This window comes from Oryx dammah, unplaced genomic scaffold (assembly GCF_014754425.2).
Source record: "Oryx dammah isolate SB20612 unplaced genomic scaffold, SCBI_Odam_1.1 HiC_scaffold_2, whole genome shotgun sequence".
Lineage (NCBI taxonomy): Eukaryota > Metazoa > Chordata > Mammalia > Artiodactyla > Bovidae > Oryx > Oryx dammah.
Window position 1 is genome coordinate 185,575,835 of NW_024070186.1, and position 19,526 is coordinate 185,595,360.

The following is a 19,526-nucleotide window of genomic DNA, read 5'->3' on the forward strand; positions in this document are numbered from 1 at the left end:
CACTTCTAGAAATGGAAAACATAATTTACATGAAAACCGAGCAGACAGGTTAAACTGTGAGTTAAGTTACAACTGAATAAAAGAATGTGAATGTAAAAATAATTTTGAAGAAATTGCTTATAACATAGATACACAGATTTTTAAAAATGAAAATTAAAAAAAAATTTTTTTAAGAAATTTGGAAGATGCAGTATCAGTTAAGGTTTTAGTTCAAGGACCAGTATAGTTCAAGGACCAGTATAATTCAAGGACCAGTATAGTTCAAGGACTGGGTATTTTAAGAAGGAAGGGATTTAATACAGGGAATTTGATGCTTACAAAATTGTTGAAGGGCTCAAGGACTGGATTTTGGATGAGTCTCCAGAAAAACTCCCAGAATAATTCAGATCAACACTCTAGGGGGCTTACTGCCACTGAGACCCCACTGGCATATGCTTCTTGTTCCTAAAACTTCTTGACCCCTCAAAAGCTGGAGGATGAACTTGAAGTTCATCTGAGGATTCAGAAACCTTTGCTCTTCTGCCAACCCCTTGACCACTTCTTCACAGCCAGGAAACTAGACAGTGGACAGCGGAACACTGTTGCAAGGAAGCGTCATGTTTGCATGACTTTTCTTGCCTATAGAAACAGCCAGAAATGGTCAGGAAAAAGACCTTCATCCAGTGGTGTGCTGGAGTCAGCTCATACCAGCCCATGAAAGCCCCAACTGGTGGCACTGGTGCCAGGGGTGTGGATCTTGTTAAATGTTCAGGAATTTTATGAGCCAGTTATTAAACATGGCTATGCTTAAAGGCATGATAAGAGAAATATAAACTTAAATTCTCAGATGACGTATAGACTTACAATGAAATAAAGAAATGAAATGGCCAAAAACCGTATAAAAAGATGCCTGAAATAGCAGTCAAGGAAATCTAGTTAAGAAAAATGAAACCGTCTGCTTATACTCAGTGTCAGCAAGGCTCTGGGGGAAATAGACATGCTGATAGGTTAATGGTGGGTCTGTAAATTGTCACAACTATGATGATGTTTTTAAAAGATGTCTACAAATTCTCTGATACTCCATCTTTCAAAAGATAGAGCCTAATTTCCTTCCCCATGAGTGTGGGCTTCGCTTAGCATCTTGCTTCTAATGAATAGAATGTGTTGAAAGTGACTGTGTGATTTCTGAGACCAGTTCATAAAAGCACCCTCCTCCTGTATCTTGGAACACCTGCTGGGGGAAGCCAGCTGTCCTGTCATAAGAACACCCAAGCAGCCCTCTGGAGAGTCCCCCCAGGATGTTGTTAACAGCCACATGAGTGCCGTCTTGGGAGTGGATCCCACAGCTCCAGGCATACCTTCTGATGGTGGTAACCCTGGTCAGTGTCTTAACTGCAACCTCATAAGACCATCTGAACCAGAACCACCCAGAGAAGCAATTCCTGATTCCTGACCCATGGAACCTGTGAGATAATAAATATTTGCTGTTTTAAGCCACTAAGTTCAAGGGTAAGTTGTTATATAACGATAGACAACTAAGCCGACCATTTTGGAGAGTACTTTGGAAAAATGCTGTAATATTTGATCTAGGTATGCAGGCTGGAGAAATTTCCCCAAGTATATGCAAAGAGACACACATGAGGATGTTCACTGCAGAATGCTTTTCTTTCAGTTGGATAGTAGATAAATAAATTGCAATATGGAAAGCTATGGCACAGTTAAAAGTAAATTAGCTATGTGTATATGGATTTGACTAAGTCCCTAAGCTCTAAGATAGATTGAAATGTGCACATTGCAAGAGCATATGTATACTGTGATATTATTTATGTAAATTGAAAGATATATACAGCAATACTGTGTGTGTGTGTATGTTGCTCAGTCGTGTCCAACACTTTGCAGCCCCATGGCCTGTAGCCTGCCCAGGCTCCTCTGTCTGTGGAATTCTCCAGGCAAGAATACTAGAGTGGGTTGTCATTTCCTTCTCCAAAGGATCTTTCCAGGGATTGAACCTGGGTCTCCTGCATTGCAGGCAGATTCTTTACCGTCTGAGCCACTGGGAAAGCCCAGAGCAATAATATAATATATTCTATATAATTACACACAAATATAGGAAAATTTAAAACCATGAACCAGAAGGATACATTCTGCCTCCTGAATAGGGTTGTTGCAGCAACAATAGGAAGTGGAGAAATACAATAGGTGGGCAGGGCTTCAATATAAGATATTTCTAAAAAGAAATCTAAAGCAAATGAGGATAAATATTAGCTCATATTCAGTCTGGGTGGTGGGGCCATGGCTCATTATATTATTCGCTGCATCTTCTGTTTATTTGATATATTCTTTGTTGCCATTAATGTAGATTTTCTGCTACTATTTTTGGATTACTCCTTTGCTTTGCAAAGACCTGCACCTTTTCCAAATGAGCTTGCCTCTTAGCAAGCTGTCTTCTCTTTTTGACTTGATATCTCCTCACTGTACTCTGAGATTTCCTCATGAATTTGCGTTCTTATTCTTATTTCACAGGCACCCTGCTTTCTTACTTATTTTCAAGGATGTAACCAGAAACTTATTGTCTTCTTTCTTGTATCATACTGTTGTTGACAATCTGCTTTTGGCTGTACATCTTCTTGAAAGTGCTTCCTCCTCTAATGATGCAGAACTTTTATTTAGCCCCTCACGTTGGTGTTTTCTGCTTACTCATTCCTATCTGATTTGAGCTCTGTCCAAACTCTCCTTGCCAACTGGCCTGTCCCTGCAGGATCTTTATAAGAGAACACAATTGTTTTGTAAGTACTTAGCCAGACTCTCTGCTGGCATCCATCGAGTGCATCTTTGCTGGAGTAAGAAGGGATCTTCTTGTCCCTGTAACTTAACTCTTGGACTCTGAGGAGGAGACATGCATTTCTAGGGTATCTGAGGTCTTCTGCAGTTCTTCCTTAATCAAAAGCAACACGGGAAAAGCCTACAGCAAATTTCACATCTTCACGTGCAGGGCCCATGCCTCAGACCCTTCTGTTCCTAGGCATGTTGCAGACTGGGAGGGATGATCCCTGCCTAGCCGTAGGACGGGGATTGTTGCTTCTCAGTGGTGCTAAGGACCAAAGGAACTAGATCCAGACTCCTTTAAAAAAGCAGGTCCAGCATGGTCAGTTTGAGAAGCACTTCTCTCTAAACTACTTTAAGTTGCACTTTGAGAAAATTTCGGAAAGAAGTTCAAGTGCATTTCTCTAGATGCACTCCAGATGTCTTTCTTCTGCTCTCTCTGTAGCCCATTACCAGTAATTGATGAAACAAAGTAGTTTAGAGAGAATTACTTCTCAAACTAAACTATTTGTGGGGAGGGACTAGTGTTTTGTCTTTTTTGTTTGTTTGTTTTCCATTTTTTGTTTAACGCCTCCATCCTTGGCAGACTGGTTTCCGTAAAATGCAGAAAGCATGAATTAGTGGAAAAATAAAGTAAAAAACAGAGATAGAAAAAAAATCAAGTCCACTGTTCACATGCTTAGGTATTTGGACAATGCTCCAAATTGGTATAAAAATTTCAATGCTTTGATTCAATTCTTGGCCTTATCTCATTGCAGACAAGCAGCAAATAATATTCAGTTGGCAGTGGTCCACACACTACACTTTGAGTAGTGCTGCTTCAGAGGCCCTGCAGAATTATGTCCTGGAATACTCTTTATCCAGAATAATAATATCAGCCTACAGCAATGTGCCTGGGTCTTTGGTACTGCAGAGGAAAAAAAAAAAGGAAGTTATATTACTCTATGTTTTTTCAGAGAAATATAACCAATAGAATATATATATATATATACACACACACATGTATACACATAGAAAGAAGTTTATTGTAAGGAATTACTCTGGTGAGCCAGAGACCCAGGAGAGCTGTTGGTGTAAGCTCCAGCCTGAGCCCAAGTCCAAAGGCAGGAGAAGACCAGTATCTTAGCTCAAACAGTTCAGACAGAAAGAACAAGTTTTCCTTTACTTTTCCTTTCTGTTCTATTCAGACCTCTAACAGATTGGATCAGGCCCAACCACCTTGGGGAGGGCAGTCTTCTTTACTCAGACTGCCAATTTAAATGTTAATCTCACCCCAAAACACTCTCACAGACATACCCAGAATAACGTTTAACCAAATATCTGGGCATGCCGTGATCCAGTCAAGGTGACAGAAAATTAACTGTCGCTGAAGAACATCCTCTCAAGGCAAGGGGAGTGAGCCTGTTTGGTTTGTTACTTTGCCAAGAAGTGTACCAGTTCCTCAATCCCGAAAACAGGAACTTCTTTTGTTTTTAGCCTCCTGACAAGTCATCCTTGATATGACCATGGAACGTAGTGGTACCCAGGAAATAGACTCTTTTTCATCGCTGGTGCTTTTCATTCAAATAGCCCGCTCCTCCTGATACAGTCAGGCTTCCCTGGAGGCTCAGATGGTAAAGAATCTGCCTGCAATGTGGGAGACCTGGGTTCACTCTCTGGGTCAGGAAGATACCCTGGAGAAGAGAATGGCAACCCACTCCAGTATTCTTGCCCGGGGAACCCCATGGACAGAGGAGCCTGGTGGGCTGCAGTCGATGAGGTTACAAAGAATCGGACACGACTGAGCGACTAAGCAGGAGCAGAGCCTGATACAGTCAGCTGCTTGCTGAAACCGCTCCGCGCTTGGGCCTCCTGGTGCTCTGTTGCATACACACTGAACTGCTTGGCACATCCATGGCGTGCAATGCCAGCCAGCTTCTCTCTGAAACTCACCCTTGGCCAGGTTCTTCCTGATCCTCCTTCAAAAGCTGGCGTGTTTTATCTTCCACCTGACGTATCGTGACCTTCTTCTGCCCCGCATCCCACTTCATGTAAAATCCTTAGCAAATAATTACTGATGATATTTATTGAGAACATTTCTGCTGCTAAGGCAAGTGCTTTGTGTATGTTATCTTATTTCATGGTTACAAAATACTATGCAGTATGTGTCAAACCCCCACTTTTACAGAGGAGAAGGCTGAAGCTTACAGAGGTTAATTTATTTACCTACATGGCTAATCAATGGAGAGCTAGTATTTAAATCTAACACTGCTTTTGACCAGGTAGTCATGTTTCGTAGCCAGGAAACCATATGAATTCACAGAAAATACGGAAAAAAATGTTCACATGATAAACAGTCACTTAATAGTTCTCAATGAGTAAAATAACTATTAAAAAAACATATATAAGGATCCATCTCAAAGATTTAGTTCAGGACCATGTCTGTCTTTGCTGATGAACTGATATGTTTCCCTGCCATAGCCAAACAGAGAACCTTGAAAGCCTGGATTTCCCCAGGTGGCTTGGGGTGAAATTTAGTCTTTAATTGCAGCGGCTGTTTTTAGCTTACTTGGGATAATGTTCTTCCCTTTCTTGAACATGACTTTATTTATCTCTACGGATGGCTCAATTGCACGTGTTTCCTCTCCCACTAGACTTTGAGTGTTTCGGGTGAATGAACTGAATATGGACCTAATTTTGTAGACTGCTTTTTCCAGAAGCAAATTATGCTGGTCTATCGAGTAGGACTCAGTTGCGACCAGTTTTCTCTGCAGAATACTCAGCATTTCTTCTGCAGCTGAATGTGGCTTGGACACATGTGTTTGAGTATAACCTTGTTACGGCAGCTGTAAAAATGCGTGTGGTGGGGCCAGAGCTTCGGACAACCAAGTAGAAGGTGATCATGGGAAGAGGTTTACAAAATGCTGAGACACTGGAGTCATGAGCAGTGGCGTGGGAAGAAATGCTTTCCGTGCCTTACTGACCTCAGTGGGGCCTCCTTCCAGGTGGCAAAATTAGAGATCAGTGTGGGTGCTTTCCCATGTTTATGAAGGATTTCAGTGATGGTTAAAACAACAGATTAACTGGGTCCTGGGGCCAGGGCTGAGAGGGACGCTGAAACCACACAGGAAATGTTAGCCAGTATGGATGTATCACTCCCAGGACCATGGGACTCAGTCTAGGCTGAAATGACCACGGTGGCACATGGTGCCCCAAATCAGGGCTAGCCACAGGAAAGCGGGAATGGTCCTACCTTGTGCGTCTGATTCTCGTCTTTAAACCTGTTTGGTCTGGAATGTAACTTTGAGAAAAGAGGTGATGGTAATTGAAGTTGTCTTCCAAAGAAAGATTCTAAAAAAATTTTTTTTTGTTATTTTAAATTTTATTTTATTTATTTGGTTGCATGGGTCTTCATTGTGGCACGCAGGATCTTTTGTTGTGGCATGTGGGATCTAGTTCCCTGACCAGGGATGGAACCCAGATCCGCCGCATTGGGAGCTCGGTGTCTTGGCCACTGGACCACCAGGGAAGTCACCCAAAGAAAGATTCTTGCCCGTTTATGTGTAAGGATAGATTTGGCTGGGAGGGGGAAAGTCTGACTTATAATTAGCTGAAGATGTGCCCCTTACAATTGTCAAAGGCTTGCATACTCTGTGATTCCCTCCTGTCACTTGCGATCAGCCCGTGGATGGAGGGATTAACGTTAGCCGTGGAAAGAGTTAAGGGTGCACTGGAGCCTGGTGGCTGGCTCCAGCCTCAGCCATGTGTCTGTTTTACTTTTCAGGCCCAGAACATTTGTGAGAATCATCCCAGTTGTTATGATGAGAGAAAAGTACCTTTGATAGAAATAGAGAAATCAGAAAGTGTGGCCTATTTTTTAGGAAGATAATTAATTCATTTTTCGACATCTTAAGTTTGAAATGAGGGTTTGACATCCGGGTGGAAATGTCTGGTGGAGAGCTGAGGTTGCTTAGTTGAAAGAGAGCTTAGGAGGCTTGTGTTCTAGAATGGATTGTTCCACTCACCGGCTTCCTGCTCTTGGTCAAGCCCTGGAGCTATTAGGAGTCTCATGGGTTGATCTCTAAGTCAGTAGCTCTCAGTCCACCCAGGAGTATGCTGGAGTGGGCTCTAGTCAGGAGGGAGAGAGAGAAAGGGACATCCTGCCGGCCTGTCACCCAGGCCTGTAGTGTCACAGGGAAAAGAAGACAGCACCCTCCCCCGACAGCATCCATCACCAGGGACAGCTGACTGTCATGAGTGTGACTTGAGGGAAACAAGGTTTGGGAGCCCGGAAGCCCTGAACCGTCATCCCCAGAGACTGGCCTTCTGTCAGCTGTCTCTTTCTGTAATTTACACCTTGTTGCTCAGCAGTGCCTTAAGGGGCTGCTAGGACCACTCTGGCTTAACACACAGATGCAAATTTTAATGCCCAGAGGGACTCTACAAGGGACTCACAGGGAGAATGATTGGTGTGTGGGAGACAGCACAGGGGCCGTTTCTCTCCCACAGAGCCCCTGGCAAGGGAGGCCTCAACCTCTGCTTGCATGCCCCCAATGGTGGGGAGATCACCCCTTCCTGTGCCCCTGTTCACCTTCCTGGAGCTCTGTTAAAAGGGTGTCTTCTACCTGCACCCTAGAATTGACTCCTGCTTCTTCCTGCCTGTTCCCTAATTCCACCCAGAGGCTTCGCTATCCTCTTAGCCCCCTTTGCAGATGGGGAAGCAGAACCAGATATGCCCCACAACTCACTCACTATAACAGAACTTGCTCTTTCCGCTATGGGGAAACCCAACTTTCTCTCTCTCTCTTTTTTTTCATATTCTTATCCATTATGGTTTATTACAGGATATTGAACTTAATTCCCTGTGTTACACAGTAGGACTTTTTATGTATTCTAAGTGTAGTAGCTTGCATCTACCACCCCAAACTCCCAGGAAAACTCTTCCCTGCTTCCCCTACCCCTTGGCAACCACAAGTCTGTTCTTGTGTCTGTGAGTCTGTTTTGTAAAGAAGTTCATCTGTGTCGTAGTTTAGATCCACATATGTGATACATTTGATGTTTGTCTCTCTGTCTTCACTCACTTTGATAATCGCTGGGTCCATCCTTGTTGTTGCGAATAGCGTTATTCCATTCTTTTTAATGGCTGAGTAGTATTCCATTGTGTGTGTGTGTATCTCTCACATCTTTACGCGTTCATCTGTTGGTGTCTGTTTAGGTCGTCTCCATGTCTCAGCTGTTGTGAATAGTGCCACTGTAAACACAGGGGTGCATGGACCTGGAATTAGAGCTTTGTCTGCATATATGCCCAGGAGTGGGATTGCTGGATCATTTGGCAACTCTGGTTTTAGTTGTTTGAGGAACCTCCATGCTGTGAGAGACCCAACTTTCCAACTGTAACTCTCGTCCCTCCCTTTCACCTTAGTCTGGAGCCTCTGGCCCCCTTGTACTGGTGGGAACTTCATACCCCCAGGGGTAGCACTCTGGGCCGAGGATCCCGGAGGGTTTGTTAGTCTGGTCTAAGGGGATGCTTTCATTTCCTGTGGGAGTCCTGGAAGCTGCTTTGTTCTGAGACACCTTGAGATGCTGCCCACCTTTCCAGCAGGTCAGGTGTGACTGGCATCTCAGGGGCCTGTGCTCATGAGCCACTCGTGCTAATAGGCGCAGGGCTGCTCCTCAGGGGTGCAGGCTGTTGTCTATGTTCTCTCAGAGCCTGGCATGTCCGACCTGCTTTGAGAGCAGTATAAGTGCAATACCTGCTTTACTTGGGGAAAATGAAACACTTTGATATCTATACAGTCACAGCTAAGACATCTGGTCCCTGGATACACTCACATTTCTAGGGTGTTCAATCCTTTCTTATGAGGACAGAGAAAGGGTTTATCAGGCCAGAGAAAGGAGCAAGTGCATCCTTGTTTGCATGGAGAGACAGCTGGTTGATGCCAGGGTATCCCACAGTCTGCCAGAACCCCATGGCTTAAGTTCATTATTAAATGGGGAAAATGAAGTAAGATGTACAGTGAAGGAAAGGATAGAATTTGGGGCATTTGGGAATCGTTCTGGCCAGGGGGACCCTGGTACTCTCTGACTTTCCCTCTACCAATGTTACTGTTATTTAAAAAAATACCCCTGGCCGTCCGAACACCGGGATGGTCCTTCAGGAAGGAAAAGAGGAATGGATGATGATGTCTTTCTCTCCCCCTCTACCTCGTGAGCAGGGAGAAGATGCCTTTTCACCATGTGACCGCTGGCCTGTTGTACAAGGGGAATTACCTCAACCGATCTCTCTCTGCTGGCAGCGACAGCGAGCAGCTGGCTAACATCTCCGTGGAGGAGTTGGACGGTAAGGAGCCCGCCCAGCCTGGGAGGTTAGCCACCCAAGGGAGCCATCTGGGGCTGTCGTGCATCTAAGACCCTGGCCATCAGTTGTGGCCAGGTCTGACCATGATGCGGCAGGAAAGAGTTCAGAGATCACTTTTGCCCAGATGACTTCTTTGTGTGAGATGGACCTGGTGGCCTGAAAAATCTATGGTGAATGTTTTGGTTCCTTTGGATACCAACTGGGGAGACAGCCTTCAGCTCCCCACATGTTATTTTCCAGTTGATGGAATCTTGATCACCAACAATGTGGCCCTGTTTCCCTCTTGTCCACGATGGGGCCCAGCTGTGGGGGAGATTGTAGCCCTGTGAATGGCCGTCTTTTGACTTGAGGCCTTTGAATGGTGCTTTGAATCCTGTCCAGATCAGAATCATTTGAAATCTGTGTCCAGGTGGAAATAGCCAGCAATTATTTTGATTGCCTCTGTAACAGTGTAACCCTGCCTTAGGGTTGGGAACGAACCAGAGAACATGGTGACTGAAAGCATCCTGGGACAGTGCCCCCTCTGTAGCCTGGGGAAATCAACTCCTTAATTAAAAAATTAAAATGAGGAAGAAAGAATTTTTTTTTTTTAGGATAGAGAATTAGGTTAATTCAGCCAGATGTTTGCCTAGGTACTACATCTGCTGAAGCCAAGCCAGATCAGTTTCCCATCTTGTTTTGGAATGCTGTGTTCCTGGTAACACACTGTTTTAAAACAAGAAGTTGAAATTTACTTTCTAAAATAAGAAAGTTAAAATTACCTCAGATGGCCCGTATCTTTGCTTTTAAGTGTAATAGTCTGAACCAGTACGCTTTCTCTTGGCACATTTCTTCCAAGGGAAAGGTGGAGAGTTTCAGTTCTGGGCCAGGGAAGCCGAACTTGCTTCACAATTGATCAGCAGGAGATGCAACAAGTAAGGACAGGGACATCGGATAGCTTTCTTGCTCTCGCCCATGTTGTTTGCTTACTTCTCGACAGTCATACCAAGTTTTATTACACTTTGCCTTATTGCACTTCTCAGATACTGCAGTGTTTTTTTTTTTTAAACAAATCTAAGGTTTGTGGCAACTCTACATTGTCAGATGCTGGTTAAATTTTTTTATTGCTAAAATGTTTTTTAATTAAGGTACGTACACTGGACATAATGCTATTGCACACTTAATAGACTACACAATGTAGTGTAAACACAACTTTTTAAAAAAGGATATTTTATTTTATTTATTTGGCTGCTCCGTGTGGCCTGTGAGCTCTGAGTTCCCCAGCCAGAGATTGAACCCATGCCTCCTGCAGTGGGAGCGTGGAGTCTTAACCACTGGACCACCAGAGAAGTCCATAAACATAACTTTTACATGCACAGGGAAACTAACTGATTCACTGATTCCCTTCATCGTGATATTAATATAAGCTTTATTGCAATGGCCTGGAACTGAACTCGTGGTATCTCCCAGGCCTCCCTATAGAGGCTTGCTTATTTCCATGATGAAGCAGTGAAGCTCAGGGCCCAGTGGGCTGGGTTTGGGGGAGAGGCTGGAGGGGGGTCAGAGAAAGGAGAGTTATGTGGCCAGAGCCAGGCTCCTCAGGCCCAGCAGCTGCTCACTGTGGTCCAGACAGACTGAGGGCCAGAGAGGAAAGTTGTGCCTGCATATCTCCTGGCCTTTAGTTGGCTAGAGGATATTCAGACAACGGCTTGGAAGCAAAAAACAGAGCCCTGACTGCCTCCAAAATGAGCCCATCCTGATGGCCACAGAGAAGACTGGGGCTGAGCTGTGGGTGTTTGGCGGGTGAGGTGAGGCCCAGTCTTCCTTTTGTCCTGAGCAGGGGTCTGCTGCAGTGGTGAGATGGGCAGTGGTGCATTGATTCGGGGGCCGGGGTGCTGGTATTTGTTTGAGCAGGTTCCCCCAGTTTCAGTCACCAGTTTGCAGGAGGGACCAAGAGCCTCCTGTGTATTTAGCCCCATGGAGCAGAAGCCATGAGACCTGGGCCAAAAGTCTATGTGTTTCAAGCAACTCTCTCTCTCCCTCTTTTTAAAGTATAGTTGATTTACAATGTTGTCTTAGTTTCAGGTATACAGTAAAGTGATTCAGTTATACATACATATGTATCGATTTTTAAATATTCTTTTCCTTATAAGTTCTTATGAAACATCAAATATAGTTCCCTGTGCTATAGAGTAGGTCCTTGTTGTCTGTCTGTTTTGTATATTGTTGTTTAGTCTCTCAAGTCATGTCTGACTTTTGTGACCCCATGGACTGCCGCCCACCGGGCTCCTCTGTCTATGGGATTTCCCAGGCGAGAATACTGGAGTGGGTTGCCATTTGTAGTGTGTATGTGTGTTAATCTCAAACTCTTAATTTACCCCTCCCCTACCTTTCCCTTTTGGTAACCATGGTTTGTTTTCTATGTCTGTGGTCTGTCTCTGTTTTATATATAAGTTCATTTGTATCATGGTTTTATTTCACATGTAGGTGATATCATATGATACTTGTCTTTGGCTTACTTCGCTTAGCATCCATGTTGCTTCAAGTGGCATTATTCCTTCTTTTTTATGACTAATATATTCCATTGTATATGGACCACATCTTCTTTATCCATTCATCTGCTGGTGTTCATTAGGTGATTTCCATGTCTTGGCTATCATAAATAACGCTGCAGTGAACACTGGAGTGCCACGTATCTTTTTGAATTACAGTTTTCTCTGGATATATGTTGAGGGGGTGGGGGTCAGGGGTCCCTAGTTGAGTAAAGCTGGACTTTATGGTGTGATGTCGGCTGGGGAAAATACTGTATTTGTCCTTTAGAAGAGTAATCCATACTCTGAGCCTGGAGAAAGGCCATTTATTTTCTCATGGAAGATTCCTTCTACTTATTTATTTATTTTTGCCAAGGTGAACCCTGAGTTATGACTGCTCACGCTTTGTTACAAGCATCTTGGGGCTGTGGCAGGGCTGTGAAGATGTGTTCTGCGTGTAGAGCAGGTGCTCTACGTTGGCTTGCATCAGTTCAGAGGACTGCAGGTTGGTTTTTAGGGAAACTGCCATTTCTGAGACGGTGTCTGTTTGCTGTTCTCTTGGGACTGCCTTGTGTCAGCTGAGCCCTAACATCCTACTGTTTGGGAGTCACTTGTTTATCCCTGCAGGACACAGGGCATTGCACAGGGAGTTGATGTGTTGGCCACTGGTGGCTACTGAAGCATCCTCTGTGGTCCAGCCACGTTGGGCACAGATGCTCCATCCCCACCCCGCCATAGCTACAGCCTCGGGCTTATGGATCACCAAGGGCAGGTTCCCTCACCTGGTCAGTGACTGTCACTGGGGATGGAGTGTCCCTCTCCTTCAGTGTAAGGAGCAAAGGTACCCAGTCCGTGAGAGGTTACCCTCTCAGAACAGGGCCGCTTGCCATGCAGGCTACTGCCCTCTGCCATTCACTCTGAGAAGTTTCTATTTCTTCTCAGTAAACAAAGTTCAGGGTGGAATAATGCAAAGCTGCATCAGGTTGGTCAGAGTGGAGTTGGAAATCACCCAACAAACTCAGCAGTGATGATCTGTTTGAGATCTTAACGTTCATTTATTCATTCATTTGTGTTCACTCATCTATTCATTCCTAGTCACTCATTCATTACAGGAATGTTTACCCCGATGTTTTCTAGGTGGAGGAATATACAAAGAAGTATAATATTTGTTGCCTGGTCCAAGGAGTTTACAGTCTACCCAGAGAGTTTATGTACATACAGAATTTATTAGTAGCATCTTGTGTTTTTAGAGTGTGTCATGTGGGATTTTATTAGACACATGAATTATAATATTTTAAAAGCAGTTTTTTCAGTGCTATTTATTGAATAATCTTGTGAGGCTGTCTTAAAGTAAACTTGCTTCTTTCTGAACTTTACTCATTTTCATGAACGTATGGTGTTCCATTGTATATAAATATATCTCAGTTTCTGTATCTGTTCCATTCAGGATGTATTTTGGGGTTGTTTTCAGTTTGGGGTTGTTAGGATGTAGTTGAGCCTCCCCTTCTGTTGCAGCTGTGATGTTGGAAATGCTCTCCTCATGGTTCCCCATGATCGTTGTGAAATGTCCGAGTGTGGGTGTTTCACGTTATTCTTGCCAGTAACAGCGTCAGCTTCTTAGATTAATGTCTAGGGTCTTCCTTCTTGCCTAGGTTAGTTTGCTCTCACATCTTGAATGGTTGTTATTTCTGTTTTTTTTTTTTTTCCTTCAGGAGTGCCTCCCATTCGAACACTAAATCTTCATTTGATATTTTCCACAAAACGTGTCTCTTCACATCATTTCTCTCTCTCTTTTTTTTTTTTTTTTTTTGCACATCTCTGTTCATTCTTGAGTCTGTCTACCACTTCATGGATTTAGTTGTTTGCAGTCATTTAAAACAATTTTTACTATTGCCTTTAGAACTTATTTTCATTATGGTTGAAAGTTTCAGTTTCCTTGTAGCTTGATTTTATTTCAGTAGCTATCCTTTAACATTTTGGTCAAAGTATGATACAGAAAAGTTTGAGAGTACAGTTCAATTATTATCAAATATGAACACTCATGCAACAACCCCCAGGTTAAGGAATAAGGTGTTACCAGCACCCTGAAGTCCCTTTGAAGTTTTTCCTACTATCTCTTCCTCAGTCACCTATCATTGTGTTCATGTTTTACCTTCATCTCGAGGGGGTACACATTATATTTATGGTTTTCTGTCCAGCCTCTTTTCTTCAACATTATACTTGTGAGACTCAACCATGTTTTTGAGGGTAGATGAAGTTCATTCATTTGCATCAATATATGGTGTTTCTTGATAGGTAAATACCTCAGTTTATTTATCTACCCTATGCTCTTTTTTATCCACTGTATCTTGGCAGGTATTCAGTAGGTTTCCAATCTGTGCTCTTAGGCTGTAGTTGCTGATGTTGCTGCTGTAATCTTAGGCTGTGCTCTTCTCATGGCAACTTCTTCGTCTTTTACCGGAGTCATATTGTTTTATTCTCCCCAACTCTTTGTCTTATTGAGAACAACTTGTACACAGTTTATCCGACTCTCTTCTGTTTCTTGTCATAAATTATATATAGAGATCTTTTTATAATAAAAATCTGTTTTTCTCCAAGTCCCCCAGCTGATGCTACCTTTGTTTTCCATTAGAAGATGGTTTTGTCTGATCCCTTTTGCTTTTTTCTATTCGGTTTTGTGACTCAGCAATGGAAGTTTTTTGTAGACCCAGGATCTGTCAGCAAACAAGGTTTATAAAGAGCCTTTAGCCTTCTTCATTCTATCTTCACTTTATTCCAGACCTGGGGTAACGTCCCCCTTTTCAGCCCCAACTGGAGAGTCCAATTTCTAGAAGACATTCCTCTAGTCCATGGCTGCTGAGCAGAAGTGGGTTCTTGATGGCCCCTCCTATTAAGTTGGCTCTCTTATGCCACAGAATTCTGTTAGTTCCTTGATTCTTCCCTGCTTTTGGTCTCTTTCCTGTTCCCAAGCTAGTATTCAAGATTCTGGTACATTTGGGTTCTCATCACTCCTCCACAAATAACAGGGGATGAGACACACTCACCCATGGCTCCTGTTACCCTTAGAGAGTTGTGTTCCCCAAAGGAGCTTAGAAAAGAGGTGCTGCTACACAGATAACCAACAAGGACCTACTGCATAGCATGGGGAGCTCTTCAATATCCTATACCAACCTAAATGGGAGAAGAATTTGAAAAGGAATAGATACATGTGTATGCATCATGGAATCACTTTGCTGTCCACCTGAAATTAACACAGCATTGTTAGTCAACTGTGCTACAATATAAAATAAAAATTAAAAAAAGAAAGATGTTGCTGAGGTGGGTTTGGGTTGAGGGGTAGATCACTGTGGAGAACACATGCTGTGCAATAGAGATCGCTTGCTTGATTTGCTGGTCTGTGTCGCCTCTGGGTCCCTAGCAGGGCAGATAATGGTGATGAGCCAGTACCTTCTGTGCGTGCCTCTGTGGAGGGTGGAAATTATGCTACACTAGTTAAGTTAGTGTGGCAGCTAGTGAAAATGTCTCCTCAGCCTCTAACGTGTGTGTACATCTCACAATAAATGTTTCTGGGGATGTGCATACATTATCCTACCTTTTTGGAGAGTATTTTAATTTGAATTTTAGAGCGGATGTATCAATCCGACTTTGTAACATGAAGTACCACTTTAGTAGTTGGCTACCTCCATCTGGACTCTTCTAGACCCACTGCATCAGCACAGTCCCGTTTCCTCAATGGCCTCCTGTTTGCCTAATGCAGTGGACACTCAATGTCTGTCCCGGACTTTCTGCGGCATCTGGCAGCGTTGCTCACACCCTGGGTTTTGGTTTGGTACTGTCTGGGCACCCTTGCCGCTAGCTGGCTCTCCCCCTCCCTCTTTTCTACTTCTTTGTCATTTCCCTCATCTTCTGCCCACTCCTGAGGCACTGCTGTCTCCTGGGATTGGTTTTTGTTCTCATCCCTAGGCGCAACTGTGTACCAGTCACCTCAAGATAGATATATTCGATCCATGCCTCCCTCCTGAGTTTTAGACCTGCTACTTAATAGCCCTATATACAGTTCCTTAAATTCCAACGTCCAAAGATGAACAGATTTTCTTTTTTTTTTCTCTTACATTGCCCCTCCTCTGGATTTTTTCCCAGAAAATTATATCCGACTATACCCAGTAAGCCATGATGATAATTTGGGGATCATCCTGGACCCCCACCTTCCCTTTTGTCTTCCTCTACACATATCATTGGCAAAGCCTTGCAGATCGACTTTCTTCTTCTCCAGCCATATTGCTGTCTTCTTGGGTCAGGTCCCCCACCTCCTAGACAGTTGCAGTTACCAAGAGGTGATCTTGTGCCTCATCCAGGATACCAGTCCTATATCAGTTCAGTTCCATTTCACTGGAAGAGAGCATCTCAAATACATACTTGATTAAGTAATCACATTTTCCTTCTTGTCCTACAAAAACACACACAAAGATATATACATAAAACAATAATATCTTTAATATTTCTTAATCATTTCTAAAAATTTTTTAATCTATAGAGATTCTGGAAAGTACAGTGAATAGCTGTAGCCTTTGTCAATTGCTAACATTGCAGCATTTGCTTTCTGTTTCCATTTCTCTCAACACACACACACACACACAGTTTTTTCAACTCTAGAATTTTAGTTTGATTCTTTTGTATAGTTTCCATTTCTTTGCTGAGATACTCTGTTTACTCATTTAAACAATATTTTCTCTAATTCTTCGGACATATTTTCTTAAATTTATAATAGCTCTTAAAAGTCTTTAGTGCTAAATCTATCATCTAGGCTCTAGGCCACATGAGGGTTGATTTCTATTGTCTTTTTTAGATTATGATCAAGCTTTCTTGTTTCTTTGTGTGCCTGTTAATATTTGACTATATGCTGAACTTTGTAAGTGCTATGTTACAAGAACTGTGTTCTTTTAGCTTTCTTTGAAGAGGGCTGATTTTTTGGTTCTAATAGGTAGTTCAATTACTAACTGACCTCCTTAAATTTCTGTTGGCTTGATTTTTTTGTTTTTATGTTAGGGTAGATCTCTGGAAATCCCAAGGTGGCTGGCTCCCAAGCCCCTCTAACTTGACAGGGCTTCCAAAGTCTTGTCTTCCTTGTGGATCTTGTCAGGGCTTGGTTTTAGGTTTCGTGCAGGTGGATCTTACGGAGACCTTCAGAATGTTTTACCCGTAAGTTGTGGTCTTTCTAGTGTCTGGATGCCTGGGGTATTAATGAGATTTTTCAGACATCCCCTACAGATGCTTAAATTTTCATATCTGTCTTCCATTTTCAATCTCATAGTGGCTGCTTCCTGGTAAGTCTGGTTTAATCTCAGCTTGCACTGGGCTGCCCAGCCTTCAGGCAGTCACTCGTAGGGAACCCACACACAAGCTTCTGAGGCCCCCTCTCTGCCAAGTTTTCTTCTCTCTGTGGCCTGACCCTACAATTCCAGCCCCTTCTGCTACCCCAACATGAGAACTATATTTGGGAAGTTGTCCCCGGGCAGTGAGCCAGGGAGGACATGGGGCTCACCATATGAACTTCCTCTCAGCCTGCAGTTGCAGCCTTGTGCTGCTTGTTGTTTATGACCTGAAAACAGTTGCTTTATCTATTTCGTTCAGGTTTATGCTTGTACACCAGTGGGAGGGTTATTCTCATACTGCTTACTTTGTCACAGTAAAAGCTTATTATCAGTATTTTTTTTTTAATCTGAACCAGTTAAAAGTAATTTTCAACCATTCTAGCATTTTACCCTTTAATGTTTCACTTCTGCTGATAGTTCTGAAATGGCTCTCTGCAGCCTACAGCTGTGTTAGCTACAGCGCATCACTGGGACAAAGTGTATGAAGCCCTATGTGGCCTGGACCCTTCCTTTTTGTCTGCTTCACTCCCACTTTGCCTTCCAGATAGCTTCCTGCTGCCTCACAATCTCTCTTGCTTCTCTGCCTTTATTTTAGTTGCTTCTTTCAAGAATGTTCTATGCACCTGGGAAACACCTGATCGTCTTGTAACTTTCAACATTGTCCATTGTTATCCTCATCCTATCATTACAACTGGAGTTTACTGAGTGCTTACTATGTTCCAGGAACTGTTCAACATGCAGGAGATGATTTAATCCATTTAACCCTCAGTAATTCTATGATACAGGTGCTATTATGAACCTCATTCTTGCAGAGGTCGAAAAGGGATATGTTCAATAATAACCTTCTCCAAGGTCGCATAACTTGCACGTGTTGAAACTGGGATGCAGACTGCCACCTGGCTTCAGAGCTCATGCTTTTCAAGTTCTTTGCTCTGAATCCTCCTGGCTGCTAAGTAAGACCCTTTGTGCCTTCCCTGCACCCTCATGTCACTATCATATATATCACTGCCACCGCTGTGACACCTGGGTGAGAACTTGGCTGATTAATCAGACTTTCAGTGGGTGGAGAGAGATTTTTAAAGCTCTGTGTGAGCCCAGTGTATTTCTCATGAAGAGCAGAGGTGCACTGCAGTCCAGGAAAAGGCTGGTGGTGGGCTTGAGTTCACCCACGTTGGAAGGGGTCTGCCTTCTGTGCTGTGAGCTCTGAAGAGCCCCTTTCCACCCTCGTTTGTCTGGTCCATCATATATTTTCTTGTAAAGAAGACTCCTCCCACCCTCCTTTTTTTCCTCCTCTACTTTTGATGGTTGATTTAGAAATCCCAGAGGCACACCCTACTTGCCTTTTTTGAGATCCTTCCCTCTCCAGGCTTTTCAAGTGGGGTTTTAAGAAGGCAGAAACATTACTGTCACAAGAAGAGAAGCTCTCAACTCTTATCTGAGAAGGCTGATGGCTCAAAGTTCTCTCCTCCAGAGGAGGCGATAAAACCTACACAATGAGCCACATCATCCAACTGGAGTGGGAGTGCCAGATAGACAGCTGTGCTTTTAAGCTGGGAATTAGCCTTACAACCTGGGCCTTTTATCTACCTGGCTACTTTCTCCTGGAGGCTTGACTTGCCTTGGAGCCTTGAGAGGGTAAGTCTTTTGTGGAGAGTTGTGGAGCTTTGTTAGCAGTGCCAAGGAGGTATTTCTCTGATGCTAGCTGCTTCTGAGGGCCCACTCCTTAAAGGGACATTTGCCTAAGTCTTCTTGGAGTTCCTTGCACCTGGTTCTGAAAGTGCTTTTTGATAGCTGTGGCCAAGAAGAAAACCTGAGTACTATCCCTGCCACTTTCATTTTCCTCATTGGTAATTTATATGCTGCATGCTTGCCAAATGATAGAGACATCATATGATAAAATAAAAAACATGAACTGCAAAGGCTGTCAGAAGAGAAATAGGAAATAAAAATTCACATACCAAGAGGAAGAAAAAAACATGACAGCCCCTAACATTAATACATTTACTGTGAGCATTAAATTTAGCTCCAAACTTCCAATTGATTGGGGCAAAAAGGTAACATACCTTATTCCAATAACAGCCTTCAAGGATCCTATTGGAAGAATCATCTGCTCATCTATATTTTAAATAAGAGCTCCTTGAAAGTGAAAGTGATAGCCACTCAGTTGTGTCAGACTCTTTGCAACCCCATGGACTATATAGTCCATGGAATTCTCCAGGCCAGAATACTGGAGTGGGTAGCCTTTCCCTTCTCCAGGGGATCTTCCCAACCCAGGGATCAAACCCAGGTCTCCCACATTGCAGGCAGATTCTTTACCACCTGAGCCACCAGGGAAGTCCATAATAAAAACACCCAACGTACAAGCACTTTGTATTGTTATGTTAAAGGTGTTGGTAGGTTTCAACTTTTTCTCAACCTCTAATTTCTGAAGGTTTTTTGAAACCTGTTTTCCCTAGAAATGGTGACTTTTGATGATGGTGATTCTCAGTGAAGGACTAGCTGCTA

The 19,526-nt window shown here is 43.3% G+C and overlaps 1 protein-coding gene across 1 annotated transcript in view; it reads left to right on the plus strand.

The window, feature by feature from the left end:
• The window catches only part of CALN1 (calneuron 1), a 523,339-nt gene that overhangs the window by 131,958 nt on the left and 371,855 nt on the right, over window positions 1-19,526 (plus strand). The window contains exon 2 of the mRNA XM_040260649.1: window positions 8,997-9,121. Coding sequence (XP_040116583.1) covers window positions 9,004-9,121 — 118 coding nt within the window. The 5' untranslated portion in view covers window positions 8,997-9,003. The remainder of the gene's footprint in view (window positions 1-8,996; window positions 9,122-19,526) is intronic.